Source organism: Chionomys nivalis, chromosome 18, assembly GCF_950005125.1.
Source record: "Chionomys nivalis chromosome 18, mChiNiv1.1, whole genome shotgun sequence".
Classification (NCBI taxonomy): domain Eukaryota; kingdom Metazoa; phylum Chordata; class Mammalia; order Rodentia; family Cricetidae; genus Chionomys; species Chionomys nivalis.
In genome coordinates this window covers 5,601,244-5,619,756 of record NC_080103.1, presented here as the reverse complement: position 1 = coordinate 5,619,756, position 18,513 = coordinate 5,601,244, and the positions used below count along the sequence as shown (strand labels likewise).

The 18,513-nt window shown below is 49.6% G+C and overlaps 1 protein-coding gene across 1 annotated transcript in view; it reads left to right on the top strand.

The window, feature by feature from the left end:
• Positions 1-3,845: 3,845 nt before the first annotated feature.
• The window catches only part of Il6r (interleukin 6 receptor), a 49,419-nt gene continuing 34,751 nt past the window's right edge, over positions 3,846-18,513 (top strand). Inside the window, exon 1 of the mRNA XM_057794143.1 lies at positions 3,846-4,142. Within this exon, the coding sequence (XP_057650126.1) occupies positions 4,058-4,142 (85 nt within the window). The 5' untranslated portion in view covers positions 3,846-4,057. The remainder of the gene's footprint in view (positions 4,143-18,513) is intronic.

Below are 18,513 nucleotides of genomic sequence, written 5' to 3'. Positions count from 1 at the left end.
AGGTCAAAGGTAAGAGAGGGCTTGCTTGCTGGTTGTCCGCCAGGGCCTTTCCCTCTAGGGGACAAGCAGGGTAACTGCAGCGACACTGAGGCTGGGGACCTGAAGAGGCCAGTGTTCCTAACTCAAGTCTGCCACTGCACAATCCCTTCCAGCCTGTGCAGCCCGTCAGTGTCTACTGTGATGGGGTAGACAAAGTTGGTCCTGGGTCTGCTGAGACCTCTCTCAGTGAGAGTCCTGGGCCAGACCTCAGCCACAGTTGACAGAGGTGAAATAACTTCACCTCTCTGAGCCTATTTGGCATGCAACAATGTTTCCTAGCTCTTAGGGCTGAGAATTTCCAAGGCGTTTGGTTGTGTTCTTGAGAGAATGTGCCGAGAGGAGCCTGGTTCAGATGTGAAGTCTTCCGTTCCTTTGCTGAAGCCGTAGTGGCTTGTCTGAATGCCCTGTTCTTCAGCCTCGGCTGCCACTCAGCTGCTTCCTGGAAGCCAGATGCCTCCATTCCCAAGTTGAGATTTGCCTGCTGTTTCTGCCACAACACCCATAGGGGCTCTTCCTGGGGCTGGCCGTCACACAAGAGGGGCTCCTAACTCAGTCTGATCTGGAGTGGGAGGTTGGGAGATTGGGGGAGTTGTCAGCAAGGCCAACACCCACAGATATGTTTTCTTCCCTGCTTATCAGTGTTTGTCCTGTCAACCTGGAATGTTGGCTCACAAACTGAACCTCCACTAAGTGTGGAGTTCAGGCAGGCCTACAGGAGATCCGAGTCCCGAGGAATCTCTTTTCTCACCTAGGACAAAGTGTGTTAGGCCCTGGTCAGCGAAAGGATGCAGGGTGGCAGAAACAAAGTCACGTGGGGCTTGGGAGGAGCACAGGGACCTGGGACCTAGTTTACCCTGTGGATGACAGGTGTTTTCTTGAGAAGACAGCCAAGCCCAGGCTTGAGGTGCCTGCACCACCTGGAACCACGGTCGGGCAAGGGTCTGGACATTAAAGAACACACAGGGACATGGGTCACTCTTGAAACAAGAATGCCAATTTTATTGTGTTCCAGGGCAGCTTATATGGGGCTCTCCTTGACTAATGGCCACGTCGGGATTTTTCAGATGCAAGCCCACCAGAAGCCACTCCCCTGCCATCAGGAACTCATGAGGGTCTTGTGCTCAGAGCAGCTGCAAGCACAGGACAACAAACCATTCACTCCAGCAGGCAAGGGGTCATAGAAAATTTAGGCTCTGAGGGTCCACAGTCCCCAACACAGGCTTGACTCTTTTTTCTTTCCTTCTTTCTTTCTTTCTTTCTTTCTTTCTTTCTTTCTTTCTTTCTTTCTTTCTTCTCCTTCCTTCCTTCCTTCCTTTTTTTACTGACTATGTAGATCAGGTTGGCCTCAAACTTGGGGAAATCCTCGCCCTCCCTCCTGAATATTGGAAATACATGTGCTCACAGCCACGCTTGCCTTTTTTTGTTTTTTTTTTAAAAAAATAGGGTCTTTTTTAAAAAAAATATTTATTTACTTATTATGTATACAATATTCTGTCTGTGTGTATGCCTGCAGTCCAGAAGAGGGCACCAGACCTCATTACAGATGGTTTTGAGCCACCATGTGGTTGCTGGGAATTGAACTCAGGACCTTTGGAAAAGCAGGCAATGCTCTTAACCTTTAAGCCATCTCTCCAGCCCCCTTAAATAGGGTCTTGTTCAGCTTGGCCTTGCCATGTTTCCCCCTCAACCTCTTAAGCACTAGGATTACAAGCATCCACCAGCACGTCTGTCGGAGGTGAGTGTTAAGGCTGAGTAAGGTGTAAGGCAAAGGGAGGGAGGGCCTGGCCAAAGGAAAAGCTTGAACAAGATGTGCAGATAAGAAGCCATGAGCAATACTGTAGTAACTTAAGTACATGCATGGCTTTGGTGCAGGAAAGAGTGGGAAAGTGACGGTGGTCTCACCTGGATGACCTCAACCTCACTATGTAGGCCATGTTGTCCTCGAACTCACAGAGATCTGCTTGCCTCTGCCTCCCAAGTGCTGGGATTAAAGGCAGGAGCTATCCTACCTGGCTTTGAAACATATTGCAAGATCTTCCTTTAGAAGTCAGTAAGGCTCAAGGAGATTAATGATAATTTGCCCAGATCCTGCTTGACTGTAGAACACAGTGCCCACCCCCCACTCCCTACCCCTTCCTAGGATCAAGACAGGGGGAAGCCACTTGGGCACAGATGCCAGGCCATTCCTGAGATGCTTGTTCTTGCCTTCAACATTCCTTTGTTATACTTTCCTATCTGGGCTGGCAGAGTCTGCAGCCTTCCTGCCTCAGACCAGCAACTTGTCTCTCCACAATTATTTTCAGGTCTCCATGTCCCACAGAAAGGAAGGGGCCACCACAATGAGAGCCTGCTGGAAATTAATTTTATTTTTGAGATAGGGAACATGTCAACTATGCTTGCCTCGAACTCTGGATCTTCCTGCTTCAGCCTCCAGAGTGCTGGGACTACAGGCCAGTATACCACCATGGCAGGCATGCCACCACACCCACCTGCAACCCATTTCTACCGGCGGGAAGAGAAGGCTTGCTTGGGTTTTGTTTGTTTGTTTTGCATTGTTTTTAAGACAGGGTCTCATTTGCTGTGTAGACTGGGCTGGCCTTGAACTCACAGATATCCACTTGCCTTTGCTTCCCAAGTACTTGCACTATCACAGGGAGAGGAGGACATGACTGAAACAAGGGCCATCCAATCCAGTCCCATTGTCCTGGGCATGGATTTGGTTCTGCCATTGCTTAAGCGTGCTTCACATCGACAGTGTGAATACATAGGTCTGAGGCCTCATATTGGATGTTGTCCTGCCTTATGTCTTATTTAGGGGTTCAATAAGGACACACCCGTTCCAATTGCCCCATGGATTCTAGTCAGTCTGAAGCCCAAAGTGGAAGAGCACATGATAGCACACAGGTGCAAGTCCAGGGATCTCTTGTCTAAATTTTATTTTCACTGTTTTTTCTTCCCTCCGCATTTGCATGTGAAGCTGTCCTGTGGCTTCAAGCTCTGTGGGGAACCTTGCCGGTACTGGTAAATACAATGCGCCAGTTCCTCTCTGTCCAGTCAAGTCGAGAGGGAAGCCAAGGCCCGACTCATTGAGTACTTGGAGTTCAGATACTTAGAGATGGTGTCTCCAGGAATCTTCATCATGGGCTTTTAAAAAAATCTCTATCTTCATGGGCCTAAGTAAAACAAAGCAAAGCAAAAACAAACAACAACAACTACAATTCTATCTAACAGGTGAGAAAACTGAGACGCCCGGATTCGGAATTGTAATCTTGAGGATGGTGGTCCAGGTCTGTTTCGGACTCCAAAGCTCACACTGCTTGGCTGCTTCTGCAGCAGCCTTCAAAGGGCTGCTGGAAGGCGAGAGGAAACCTTTTCCTCAGATAGGTTTCGGATGCCTAAGTCTTCCATCAGACCAATTAAATCACAGCCTCTGAGGTCGACGCAAACATCGGTGTCTTTCCGGACTCCCCATAGAGATTGTGAAAGCACGGGGAGGTGGGTGCTGCCCTGCACTCTACTTTAACCGCCAGAGGCACTTAACCTCCAGAGTTCTGTTAAGGAAAGCAAAACCTAAACCCCGAGAGCTATTTCCCCTGCGCTCAGCGTCACGAGCTGGGGAGGGGCCCTGGTGGGGGTCCCTCGCCGGCTCGGCTCAGGTGTGGCGTGGCTGCAGGAAGTTACCCCCTTTGGTAGCCCGGAGCACTGGGCGGTTGCGCCATCCAGCCCGGCTTTCGTAACAGCGAGCCGGGGCTGCCAAGAGGAGCTTCTGCACCGGTTCCTCAAATGTTTCGCGGTTGCCAGGACGGCCCGCTGCTCCGCGTCACGTGCGAGTGGGAAGTCGCGGCGACACCGAGCTGAGCCGCGCCGGGCCGAGCGCTCGCTCGCAGTCGGAGCTGAGTGCGGAGCCCAAGGCGGACGGCTACAGCTCTCAGGGCCCCAGCCGTCCCCACCCCCGGCCCCCCTCCCTCGGCCTCCTCCCCCAGTCCGGGCTGCCGAGCCGCCCGGCGCAGAAGGAAGCATGCTGACCGTCGGCTGCGCGCTGCTGGCCGCCCTGCTGGCCGCGCCCGCGGTCGCGCTGGTCCTCGGGAGCTGCCGCCCGCTGGGTAAGACATCCTGGATCGGGCAGAGGGGTGTGTGACATGGGCTCGTTCCGTGGGCAGCGAGAGCCCACGCGGACACAGGGTGCCCGCCCGGGGTTGGCCCACCTGTGCGGACGCGGTGGTGGTTCGCGCGCCCCCTGCTGCGTCTAGCACCTTTGGCTGCCCGCTCCTGTCTGGGCAGTTGCCTAAAGTCTGACTGTGTACAGGACTGTGTTTTCCCGAAACCTGACTCTGGTGTCTGGTTCCCAGTGTCCCCATGTGTCTTACTCAGTTGCATCCCGGGTCACTCCGAAGGGAGTAGTCCCTCTGGAGAGTTCTTTGTGCCACTAGCTCCGTCCTCTTTAGCTGTGGCACCTCGCTTGACTCCCAGTGCCACTGCTTGTCGTGTCGTGTGTACTGACAGTGACCTGATTGTGAAGGGTCTGACATCATGGGTCTGAGTCACGGGTGCTCCCGCTTCACTCCTTAGCCAGTACTAGCCCTAGCACGCAGAATGCCAACACCCACCCCCACCCCAATCCTGTGAGTCTGACAGCAAGGGATGTGGGACCTTTTGGAGCTGTGCACCCACCCACCCCCACCCCTCCCCCGCCCCATCCCTTCCGGATAAGCGGGTAGACCAGGCACAGGGTAGGGGCACTGTGCTACTGTGCTCGCTTCGTGGCACTCTGGCTCTAGGGTCTAGGCCTTTCTGTGGGCTCTGGCTTCAGGCCTAGCGGCCTGCCTGATGTCTTCTGGAGGAACTGGTCGACTGTCTCTCTACTCGTTATTTTAGGGGCTGAGGCCTTCTGCGAGGCGAGGACATGGAGTCAAGGGTCACTGGGGAGATTTCCCCTGTGCTGGTTGTGGAGACAGTGACTGGAGGACATACTGTTAGTTCGTTCTCTCTCTCTCCCTCTGTCTGTCTGTCTGTTTCTCTTTCTCAAGGCAGAACTTCACATGCTGGGCTTGACACCACTGCCTATATTTTTTTCTTTCTTTTTCGGCCAGACTGGCCTCAAACTTGTGTCCCTCCTGCCTCCATCTCCCGAGTGCTGGGATTTAAAGGCATGTTACACCTTTAAATCTACACATATTTTTAATCCTTTACTGAATTGACATAAAGCTTTGAGAGGAGCCAGAGGTGCAGAAGGTGCGTCGGGAAGCTGTCAGGCCAGTTGTTGGATCCCCAGCCCTTCACGATTCAGCATTCCCTAGGTACCTAATACTTCTCACTGTTGAGCTAGACCAGCAGACAGAGCCGAGGGCATCTGGGGCAAGCTGACCATCACTCTCATCTGGCGGGATTCTGGGGCAGAAGGCACCGATGGAAGAGAAGGTCCCCACTTGGCTTCTCCTAGTGCCAGCTAGGATTGAGGCCTTCTCTTCCGTCCTGGTCTTGGGAGAGCAGGAGTGGGCCCCTCTGCCTGCCTCAGTTTCTATTTCCTTGCCCACCCCAGCACCACACCATTCCCCTTTGTTCATGATGAGTCGCAAGGCACTTGGGGGCCGAGTTCTGTTTTCCTGTGGTTCGGAAAGGACCCCCAAGGGTGGGGTATCTTCTGACCTGAACAGCCTTTAGGAGGCAGAACTGGGAGTCTGGGGAGGAAGTGAAAGCTCCCATCTCAGAAGGAAAATGCAGAGAAGTACCAGCCCGTCTCCTACACCCACACTTGCACAGTACAGACCGGAGTGACAATCAAGAAACAAGCATCAAACAGGAAGTGTGAAGCAGATGACTGGGATGTTTGGCTTTGGAGAAGTGAGGCCAGCTGGGGCTGGCTCACAGGGGAAACCCATCGGTGGGATCCGGTCTCCCTGCTAGGGCCTGCCAGAACGCCTCAGGTGTCCTGCTACCTAGGTAAGGTCCTGGAGCACCTGGGATTGAGACTTCCACGAAGGTCAACATTCTAGGGGCTGCTGGCTAAGGACAGTCTGGGTATGGGTGGTTTCAGTTCCCCTTTCCTTCTACAGGGCAGGAAAACACACAGGCGCATAGAGGCCTAAGTATCTAAGCCACCTCCCGACTTCTGAATTCCCTTTGGAATTCCTCTTTCTGTCCATAAAACCCACCTGCACTCCTATCAGTGTTTTTTCTGAAGAATACTATTTTGTCTAGCCTTGGATTTTGACTAGGAAGGATGAACTTTTGTAAAAATGACAATTGAAACTTTGTTGTTGTTGTTGTTTTGGTGTTGTGAGGTAAGGTTTCTCTGTATAACCCTGGCTGTCCTGGAACTCACTGTGTAGACCAGGCTAGCCCCGAATTCAGATATCCACCTGCATCTGCCTCTGCTTCCTGAGTGCTGGGATCAAAGTTGTGCACCACTATACACAACCCAAAATGACGATTCTTGATCCTTGACCATTCATTAAGCTTGTATCAGAGTATCAGAGAGTAAGCTCTAGATTTTTAAAAATCAAACTGTTGCTCGTGATTCACTGCCAGGGTTGAGAACATTTGCCTGCATGGTTGAAGAGCTGAGTAAAGGCTCCCCTCCCTCAGAAGCCTCTCCCCACTTTGGCTCTCCCCTTGTTTATTCACTGGTGCACACACTTTGGATTCCCTTTAAAGCCCTTGGGGACTGTGTGCGATCCGTCATTCAGACTCCACCCTAAAAGGATCCTGAACACAGCCAAGAGCAAATCCTGGAGAGAGATGGTTCAGTCTCTGACTTGAGCACTGGGTACCAACTCTCCAGGGACACTGTCTCAGGAGGCAGCTAGACAGAGGGACCATCTCTGACTGGGACCCGAGGGCAACAAGAGCCTGCCTGTTCTCTGCCTCATCTGACCCTCATCAGACTGTAGACAAGTGTGGCCCTTGCTGTGTTACATAAGCAAAGTAACCCCAGAGTTCTGGCTGCAAACACATGTTCCCTCCCTCTGCAAGCCTTTCATCTGTCCCTGCAGGCCTGAGCGCCACAAACCCAGTCACCAGATTGAATCAAGGGCTAAAACTGTCTCAGATGGGCCAGTGGCCATTGATAGCTATTACAGTCTAAGTTGATAGAAAAGTCAAATGGGCAGGTGGAATGGCTCAGTAGGAGAGAAAAGCACTTGCTAGCAAGCCTGATGATCCAGGGACCCAGAAGGTAGCATTACTCCCAAGGGCTGTTTCGCTGGCTTCCACATGGGTACTGTGGCTTGCTAATGCACATAAACAAACAATAAATAAATGTAATTTTTAAAAAAGCTAATGAATAGTGGCATATTCCCTTAGACCCGGTACTCAGGAGGCAGAGGCACGTGGATCTCTGTGAGTTTGAGGTCAGCCTGATCTACAAAAATTCAAGAAAGAGAAAAAGTGATCTCTAGATGTGCTTGATGGTGCAATTCTAGCATATAGGAAGTCGATGCAAGAGGATTGCAAGTTCTAGTCCAACCTAAGCTACAGAGACAGAAACGGGGGTGGGGTAGGGAGAGGATCCTTAAAATAAAAAACAAAACAGAACAAGCCTGGACTTCTTCACCACCAGTCATTTTCAGTGTTGTGGCTAGCGGAGGCTAGCGGTGGCCAGCATGGCTTTGCGGGGCTGCTCTTGAGCATACCCATAATCAAGGAAAGTGGACCAGACAGTGCGGGCTAGAGAGCTGTGCGGGGTCTTCCACAGCTCTTTGCTGCTCTTGTCCTTCGTCCTTGACCCTGTCGCTCCTCCACTTGAACTCTCTGTTTTTGTGATGGCCGAGGCTTTGGAGCCAGGCAGATGTCACCCCACGATAACTGTATGTGGCTTTAAGGTTTGTTTATTTTTATTTTGTGTGTATGAGTGTTTTGACTGCATGTATATCTGTGTATACACGAGTGCCCTGATAGGCCGGAAGTGGGTGCTGGATCCCCTGTAGCTAGACTGACAGACAGTTGTGGGCCCTCTGGGAAAGTATCTAGTACTCTAAGCCACTGGACTGCCTCTCCAGCCTGAGACTTTGTGTTTTCATCTAGGAAAAATAAAGATAGGGAGATAGATAAAATTGGACTCGGAGAGGTCTGGAGGGATGCTCAACACTTAAGATCACCTGTTGCTCTTGCAGAGGACCAGGGTTTGGTTCCCACCACCCACATGGTTCATATTTATCTGTAACTCCAGAATCCAGGGGATCCAGTGCCCTCTTCTGATCTTCTCAGGCACCAGGCATGTATACGGCGTGAATACATACACACAGGCAAAGCATTCATACATGTAAAATAAAATAAATCTTAAAAACAGTGAAAAATGGGTTGTAAACCTGGGTGTGTTGTGAATGCTTTCAACCCTAGCATGTAGGAGGCAGAGGCAAGGCCGGCTTGGTCTACACAGTGAAATCCTGTCTCAAAATGGCTTACAGATTTGGCCTGCAGATTCTGCATCCTGACAACCCATGTTGAAGGTACCAGAGAGAGAAAAAAACTGTATGTTCAGGATGTACACGGACTTTTTCTCTTATTATTCTTTAAAGAGCACATGATGCCCACTGTTGCCCTGGCATTTACACTGTATTAGGCAGAGTAAGCACTTGAGAAATGATGGGGAAATAAGAGGATGTGCCGGCTACCCATAGTGACTGCGTCATTTTGTAGGAGGTCAAGAGCATCCTTGTGTTTTGGTATCTGGGAGAATGATGCTGTCCTGAGGCATCACTGTGGCAGTCCTGAGGACCACTGCTACCTTGCAGGTGGCTATGAGGATTAAGTGGGCTAAGTCAGGTGCTACACAGTGTCCAGAACAGTCTCTGGTACAGAGTGAATGCCCAAATGTGTGTGACTAAGGATCCATTTAGTCTTGAAATGTAGTTTGAATTCCTACTGAGTTGCAGTAACTATTGTAAGAAGTAAGATAGAGCAGTGAACAAGACAGACAGACACTCCTGGCTCACTGGAGCAGCCTCCTGGCAGAGTGACATGGGATGAAAGTGGCAGTGACTAATGTGGAGGGCAGAGCTGTGGGACTGTGCATGGCAGGTAGGTATAGGATGGATGCAGAACTGGTACTTTAATAGGAGTCCCCTGACAACATATCTCAGTGGATGCCAGAAGGAAGTAGGGAGCTATTTAGAGACTGTGTGCATCCCCCCAGACACCAAGATCCAGAATCTTGAGTCAAGTCTTGATTTCTATTTTATTCATTTATATGTTTTGCCTGCATGTATGTCTGTGCTACAGTGGCACGCATGGTGCTCAAAGAGGCCAGAAGGGGCCATCGGAGCCTGTCAAGGACCGGCCTCGACAAAAATACTTCTTACCAGGGTCGGGGCGTGGGAATTGAAGAAATAAGTAAAGAATATAAAGACGTATAAAAAATAACAGGACAGAAACCATAGAAAGTATCGGGAGGGCATTCCAGTGACTGAAATCCTGAAATTCACCCCCCCGTTTATTTTTCCACAGCTTTTATATTCAACATAAACCGGGGTGGGAGTGGGTGGGGGGTAACAAAAGACTTTATTAACATACTACAAAGGATAACTCAGGCAGTCAATGGCTCTATCACTCTGAGACATCAAGTCATTAGCGTTCTATTGTCTAGGTAACAAAGGTGTTCTAGGTCACAGAGTCTGAAGACCGGCCTTCCCTAGGTGACCTCATAGTAAAGAAGGAGCAGAAGTGTGTTTGCACATCCCTGACCTCCTATCGGGAGGGTACAGACTTGCTAGAATGAGCTCTCTTAATTTCAAAAGAACTGAGCAATTGCCTCCTGAGTTGGGATCTGCAACTGTGCTTGTCAATGGCCAGACCATCAGACAAGGTGGAAATGGGCCTGCATTTTTCGGCCTCCACAGGAGCCTCTGGAACTGCAGTTACAGATGACTATGAGCCATAGGTGCTAGGAATTAAATCCTGCTCCTCTGAAAAAACTCCCTCTTTTTAGAGACAAGGTCTCACAATGCAACCCTGGCTGTCCTGGAACTCTCTGTGTAGACCAGGCTGACCTCAAGCTCACAGAGATCCTCCTGCCTCTGCTTCCCGAGTGCTAGGACTAAGTGGATTTGGGAGGAACTCTGATCAGGGAGCTATCTCTCTAGTTCCAGCTTTAGCTGAACTCTCTCCACTCTGCCTGTCCCTTGCCAGCTCTGCCTGGTGGCTTCTAGCCAGTGTGCTCCAGAGGCCCCGAATGCAAGCTGTCTCCCCAGCGCCTGCTCCTTCCCCACCTCCTTCCAGAGAACCATTATTTGGTCTTCCGATAGTGGCTACAGTAACTGTGGCGATTTCATTCAAGAAACTGTCAGACCCTTGCACACAGCGTGACTTTAGGGGAGTGGAGCAGCAGCCAGCTCTTGCCTGGGCAGGGTAGCTACAACGGCAGGCACTGTAGGGTGAGTGGATCGGAGGCACTGAGACGCCTATAGCAAGCCAGGAAAGGACGCGGAACCAGGGCTGGTGCTCTACCTTTGCCATCTCAGTACTTGGGAGATAGAGGCAGAAGTGCAAAGCCTGTGAAGGCTACATGAGACCCCCGTGGTGAGGTGGGGAGAGATTGGGGGTGAGGGAACGACTGTGGATACTGAGAAGGAGTCGGCAGCTTGGGAAGGAAACCTGAACTTGAGAGCTGGCTACAGGCAGGTTCCTCCTCTCCCCACTTCCTTTTTCTCCCCCCCCCCCACCCCCACAGACTGGTCCCGAACTCACACAGATCTGCCTCTGCCTCCTGAGTGTTGAGATTACATGTGGGCAGACTCTAAACTTTTAGACTTGCCCAGCTACACCTGGATGACAGTGGAAAGAAGATGGTCCAGGGGCCTGAGCTGGGAGGCACTGGGGTTTCCTGTTCAGAGGAGACAAGATTAGGGAAGACGGAGAGCAGGAGGACAGTGTGCCCAGGAGTGGAGTACTTATCATTCGATACGCCTGGAAAACCAGGCAGGATGACCCGGGCTTGACCAGTGGATTTAAGAGCAGGTAGGACATTGGTGGTGACTTCAGCCTGTAGGGCTTTGGAGGCATGGTGGGGACCAAAGACAGGCAAAGAGACAACAGCTGATCTGGCCAGCTCTTGAGATCTCAGAGAGTACTTGTTGACTAAAGTAGACAGGAGTTTTAAACAGACTGTTGAAATGTGTGTGCTTGTACAAGTTGATAGTAAAGATCTAGAGACCATGTAGTAAAGACAGGTGGGCAGTGTCCTTGAATATGCAGGAAGGAGAGACCCACCCAGAGAGACTAAGAAACTGACCCACAGTTATACAGCAAGGATGTGACAGACCAAGGTATGTGTGCTGCAGGCAGATTGACAAGCACATGTGTGTACATGCGTGTGGAGAGCATACACAACACACATGTGAAAGAAGTCGCAGACATTAGATGTCTTCCTCTAATGTTCTCCAGCTTAGTTCTTTTGAGACAGGCTCTCTCAGACTTAGCGCTTCCCAGCTGAATAGACCTGGCTGGCAGCAAGCGTAGGGAGTCTGCTTGCCTTCGCCCTAGCCCCTGTACCTTCTCTTGGATTACAGACGCATACCCTGTGCCCAGCTTTTTACGTGAGTGCTGGGGACCTGAAGTCCCGCTTGTGAACCAGTTTTACTGACTGAGCCCCAATCCCCCTTTTATTGTATGTATTTGTCAACAATCCTGGGACACAGGGACAAGGTCACCTCTCTTCCCGGTGTCCTCATTCTATACTGACTAGTGTAACCAATGTCCCCTTCCTCCCTTCCTGCCCCTAGAAGTTTCCACTGCCTTCTAAGAGCTGAAGAATACTCCAGGCCATGGTGGTATTAGCCAACCCAGTGTAGTCTCTCTCTCTCTCTCTCTCTCTCTCTCTCTCTCTCTCTCTCTCTCTCTCTCTCTCTCTCCTCTCTCTCTCCCCCGCCCCCAGCCACCACCCCCTTAGTATCCTGTCACACCACTTTATCTCTCTCTTCCATCTCCTGAGTTTTAGGCTCGGCCATCCAGGAGCCTCTGGGGACATCACTTCATACCTTCCAAGACACAACAGTACTTTCTGATACAGACAAGGCTGCGGGCTCAGCGGCTGCTGATCTTAGAATCCTGTTCTGGTAGGAGGCGGAAGGCCACGGTGTGAAGGCTTTGTCACACAGTGGGAAAGAGGCAGAAGTACAGGAGATGGTCATGGCGGCTCACAGCAGCTCACATTGGTGGGATCAGGTGTGTTGTGAGGGCAGAGGGCTTCACCTCAGACATCGGTTGCTATCCTCACAGTAGCCATTCAAAGTGACAGCAGTCGTGGTTTCCGCTCTGAGCGGGAAGAGCCGTGTGTCCTTGCTGTGGAAACCAGGACAGCCTTGAACTTGCGATGATCCTCCTGTGCTTCCTAAATCTGGGGTTACAGATGTGCACCACCTAAACAGCCTTATTTGTTTATTCTCCTTGGCCATTTCATTATATGACTATACCCACCTTATTTGCCCGTCCCCTCTGCAGATGGAAACTGGGGCCTTGCTCACTTAGGACAAACACTTTGCCAACTGAGCTTTGTCCCCACACTTATTTCCTTTGGTAGACACCATACCACACCCCACCTCGCTGCTGCGGACAGTGTTGTGGGGAATAACTTTGGCAGCCTTCATTCTTCAGAAGCACATCCACAGGATAAAGTCCTCCAGGGTCAAATGCCATGAGTTTTGTAATTTGAGGGAGGGGAAGTTGTGCCAATTTATATTCCAGCAAAATACAAGCCTATGTCTGCACACTTGCCAGAATGCCATTAAAGTGACCCCAGCCAGGTATGGTGGGGCACGCCTTTAATCCCAGCACTCAGGAGGCAGAGACAGGCGGATCTCTGTGATTTTGAGACCAGCCTGGTCTACAGAGTGAATTCCAAGCCAGCAGTCTACATGGAGACCCTGTCTGAACAAAACAAAACAATAAAATCAAATAAACAAATGAAAAATGACCTCTGCAAAGAACAGTGTATCTGTGTAGGGTTAATTTGCACACAGCTTCTCCGAGTGAGGCTGGATGGGTATTTCTCTCTGAAACAGGCATTTAGTAATTTGCATAATCTGCCTATTTATACTGTTCATTTTTTACTGAGCTGTTGATCTTTCTCATATTGTTTACTGACGCTCTTACTATAAAAAAGAAATTAGTCTTATACCATTGGTAAATAGTGTTCTAGTTTGTCTTCTATTGTTTTGATAGTGAAATTGATTTTTTATACATGTTTGTTTTGCTTTGTTTTATTTTGTTTTTGAAACAAGGTCTTGCTGTGTAGCCCAGGCTGGCTTCAAATTCCCAAGCCTCCTATTTCAACCTCCTGAGTACTGAGATTACAGGAATATTTTCAGCAAGAGATTTTTTTTTAAAGCTGCAGCTGAATTTATATGGTCTCTGAGTTTTGTATCGTATTTAGTGAGGTCTTTGTGCCAATATCATCTTGAAAGGTTATTCTTTTACTTTTATGAGTTTAAAAATTAAAAAAGTTGAGCTGGGCGGTAGTGGCACATGCCTTTAATCCCAGCACCACACGGGAGGCAGAGGCAGGCAGATCTCTGCAGATCTCTGTGAGTTCGAGCCCAGCCTGGTCTACAAGAGCTAGTTCCAGGACAGGCTCCAAAGCTACAAAGAAACCCTGTCTCGAAAAACCACACACACACACACACACACACACACACACACACAATCACATATATACTCCTAGGACTTGGGAAACAGGATTGCTGGGAGTTCAAGGCCAGTCAAGTTAAAGTGTAAGACCCTGTCTCCGAAAACCTAACACACACACACACACACACACACACACACACTTATTTTAAAGGGACTGGAGAGATGGCTTAGTGGTTAAAAGAACGTACTGCTCTTGCAGAGGACCCAAGTTGCCAGTACCCGTGACTGGTGGCTCACATCTGCCTATAATGCTAATTTCAGGGGATCTGACCAGTGTCCTCTCTGGAGTCTGTGGGCACCTGTACTCGTGAGCATGCATCACACACACACTCAGACACACAAATACACAATTTTCTAAAAAATCTTAAAGAAAGAAAAGAATTTAGAGCCGTTGAGATAGCTCAGTGGGTAAAGGTACCAGAGACACAAACCTGGTGACTTGAGTTTGATCCTCCGAGCCCACATAGAAGTGGACAGAGAGAACCAACTTCACAAGAGTTGTCCTCTGACTTCCATACATGTACAATGGCAGCCACACACCAATGTCAGGCACCCCTCATACACATAATAAGAAAATGCATTTAAACCAGGCGGTGGTGGCACACACCCGAGGCCAGCCTGGTCTACAAGAGGCTCCAAAGCTACAGAGAAACCCTGTCTCGAAAAACCAAAAAAAAAAAAAAAAAGAAAGAAAATGCATTGAAAATAATAATGTTTGATTAATTTTGAATTAATCAAAGAATGACGTGTGAGGTTTGCCGTTTTTCCAGTTGTCACTGATATCCTTTTATTGTTTATTGACTATGCCGCTTTTCCTCCACTGGTTTGAATTAGTTAATTGCTGTACTGGGGATTAAGCTTTACAAACACTAGACAAGTGCTCTCTCTCTGAGATACAGTTCTTCTCTTTTGATCCCTCCCTCCCTGCCTCCCTCTCTTCCTTTCTCTCGTTTAAGACAAGCTGTCATGTAGCACAGGCTGGCCTGGAACTTGAGGTATCCCCTTAACCACTTTTAAGTGAGCCTTTCAGTAGCACACAGTAACACCCCACCCCCGTGCTGGCGTTGAACCCGGAGATTTGGTATTTTGAGCATGCCGGACAAGTGATCTGCCGTTGATCTATAACCTCAGCATTGAGTTCTGTGTTTCTCATCACTTCCGCAGTTTAGGTCTCCAGTCACGTGACACGGCCACACTTTTAATTGTTATGCCGCTATAGATTGGGCAGGATTACTCTCAATCTCACTTTTTCTTTTTCAAATTTCCTGGCCATCTGAACTTGTTTACTTTTCCATGTGAACTTTGTAATCAACTTGCCTACTTAACTACCTTTTTAAAATGTCCTGTGTGTCCTCTCCACCCACCCCCACAGGATTTCATTCTGTAGCCCTAGCTTGTCACACACTGTAGAGCCAATGCAGGAGCACGTGACTATAATCTCAGCACTCAGGAGATGGGGACAGAGGATCAGGAGTTTAAGGTCATCTTTAGCTGCATAGCAAGGCCAACATGAAATCCTCGATGTCTAAACAGACAGAGAACTTACTTTATAGACTGACCATGCTATCCTTGTTCCTTTGCTGGCTTTAGGGAAAGCGTGTGGCCACAGTCCGCCTTTTTATTAGTATAAACGTTGGAGCTCAAGGAGCATTACTGTTCTGTAATGCAATGTTCTTGCTTTTGGAGCCCCGCTGGGACTTATCATAAAGAGGCTGAGTTGGGGCCGCAGAGCCGGACACCTCAATTCCACCAACAGCAGGTGTCCCACTGTTCCTTTCTGGTGACGGGGAGTGGGTGTGTGCACATAAACTCACACGTAGAGTGAGGGACATAGGGTGTGGTGGGGACTTGGAAACCTGTATGCAGCTGTGTGGTGGTGGTGAGTTAGGATTCTGGAAGAGCAGAAATCCAGCTGTTCTTGAATCCTCACAGATGTACTCACAGAACCACGCAGAACCAAAGGTAGCTGCAGAAGCACCTGAGGGTTGGGGGAGGAGCCCTTTTGTGTTTTTTTAAGGACTGGATCTCACACTGTAATCCATGCTGCTTTGGCCTCCTAAGTGCTGCTGTTATAAATGCGATCCTTTGTTGTTGTTTAAGTGTGTGTGTGTTTGTTGTGTGGTAGATGTTACTGTAGGTGTGTGCACATATGTGTGCAGAAATGTGTACAGTTGTGCATGTAAAAGATGGACTGGTATGTGTCTTTCCTCAATGATTTTACACATTTACTATTATTATTATTTCAGTTTTTTGAGATAGGATTTATCTGCATAGCCCTGGCTGTCCTGGAAACAGCTTTGTAGATCAGGCTAACCTCAAACTCAGAGATCCGCCTGCCTCTGCCTCCCGAGTGCTGCACTACCACGCCTGGCTGATTTTGCACCTTTTTTGAGGTGGTGGTTCACTGAACCCAAACTCAGTTCTGCTGGGCTGACTGGGCCCATGAGCTTCAGGTATCCCCCACCCAGTGCTGGGGTTGCAGGTACATGTCACCTTGCTGGCTTTTTATGTCGCTTCTGGGGATCGAAACTCATGTCCTTATGCAAACACTTTACTGATTGAGCCATCTTCCTGACCCCAAGGCTTTTTCTTGTGCCCCCCAATATTGTTCTTTATTGAAGACCTACAACCTGGTGACCTTTTGTTTCCTTCTTTTTTTTTTAAAATACTTTTTAAATATTTATTTATTATGTATACAGTATTCTGTCTGCGTGTATGCCTGAAGGCCAGAAGAGGGCACCAGACCCCATTACAGATGGTTGTGAGCCACCATGTGGTTGTTGGGAATTGAACTCAGGACCTTTGGAAGAGCAGGCAATGCTCTTAACCTCTGAGCCATCTCTCCAGCCCTTCCTTCTTTTCTTTTTATGAAATAACAGGAAGAAAGGGAAATGCCCGGTGTATATCTATCTTGCAATGGGGTTGGATCGGAGGGGACTCTGGAGATGGACACTGAGCTGTGGCTCCCTCTGTCCTTGTAGCATCTTGGGGAAACAACAACAGGCCCCAGGTCAGCAGACCAAGGGAGCTGGGCAGAGGCTCCACCTTCAGATCAATGGAGGTTATGGAGTGTCACAGCCACCGTGCTCAGAAACACTGCTAACTCCCTTGTTTGGAGACTGTGGATGGAGCACAGCCGGGCCTGCAGAGGCTCCGTAGAAGGGAGGGCCACTGAGGGAAGGGGCTGTTGTTGGTCTTTCTTTTGGGACCTCCAACTCTCAAATAATGACAGAGACTTCTTATTAATTGTAAAAGCTCGGCCTTAGCTTAGGCTCATCCCCAACTAAGTTAATGTATAACTTAAATTAACCTGTCTCTCTTAATCTACATTCTGCCACGTGGCTCATTACCTCTTCTCCATTATGTACTTCTGACTTTCCATGTGTCTCACTGGTGAATCCACCTCTTTTCATCCCCGAGTTCCTATCTCTGACCAGATGTCCTGCCTATTCTCTCCTGCCCAGCTATTGGCTGCTCAGCACTTTATTAAACCAAGTGCCTTCGGCAGGCAAGGTAAAACAGCAACACATCTTCATGCAGTATGGTAAAATATCCCACAACATGGTGAGGACGTTTTATCTGTGACTTTGCCTATGTTCCTTCCTAAATAGGTTCCATCTGGCAGCCCATTAGAAGGCCTCTGTCCTTGATGAGGACCCAACTGTCCCCAGCACAGTGTGTTGTGGTCAGTGTCTATCTTAGCCACCACCACCTTCTTTTAAAAAAAAATTATTTTTAGTTTATGTATATGAGTGCTTTGCCTGCAGGCCAAAAGAGGGCATCAAGTCCTATTAAGGATGGTTGTGAGCCACCATGTGGTTACTAGGAATTAAACTCAGGACCTCTGGAAGAGCAGCCAGTGCTCTTAACCTCTGAACCATCTCTCCAGCCCTCCATCACCACCTTCTAAGGCTGCTTGGCTATTATCCTTCCTAACCTTGGGCCCAGGGTTTTCCAGGACCACACACTGGACAGAAATCCACAGCCATTGTGTAACTCCATCCTGGATGTTACAAGAGTTTTGTTTTTTGACAGTCCCATGCTGTGTATTTTCTGAGCTGGACTGAGTGTTATTGTCAGCCTACAGGACTACTCTGTGGGGTCCGTGGGGCCCTGGAGGTGAGGGGAGCCTGCAACCCTGAGGGAGCTTTCTGGAGCTGATGGGAGACAAAGCCCTTCAGCAGAAACTGCAGTCTGAGCAGAGACTTCCCCTTCAAGGGCACTCCTATCTCTAGAGCTGGCTTCCTCTTTCCAAAAGGGGTGGGTGTGGGGGCTGGGGGGGTGGGGTTGGTGGATTTACCTTGGGATGGCCTTAGGGAGGTACATAAGGTTCCTCCTTACCACTTTCTTCCCACCCTCCAGAAATCTGAAAACCCTGACTTGTCAGAATTGGAAGAGCCCTTTAATGTACTGCTGGGAAGGCTGACAGGGACCGAGGCCCGGGAACCTGTGAAAGCTGAGAGCTGTCGCCGGGTGGACGTGGACCGAGAGCTGCGAGCCCAGGACTTAGTTTTAACCACGCTGAGACTTCTGGGTCTGACTCTCTGTGGAGCGAGCAGCAGGCCTCCTTAGGCCTTGAGTGGTGCCTGTCCCAGCATCTGCTTCCTGATGCAGCTCCTCCCCACAGTGGCTTTCTAGACAAAGTCCCCAGAGGCCCTGTGAGGGGGAAGTAGTGCCAGGGCCTCCCCTGGCCTCTGAGTTCTTCATCCCTTAATATGCCTCAGGTGGGGATGTGGCAGCGACTGCTCTCCTCAGATATCTTTCCTCTAGTTAGTTCATAGTCTTGGAGAGATAGCCTGCCCAGACCTTCCTGGCCTGGGGCCTTGTGATTTTCTCTGATGAAGCCTGGGAGGA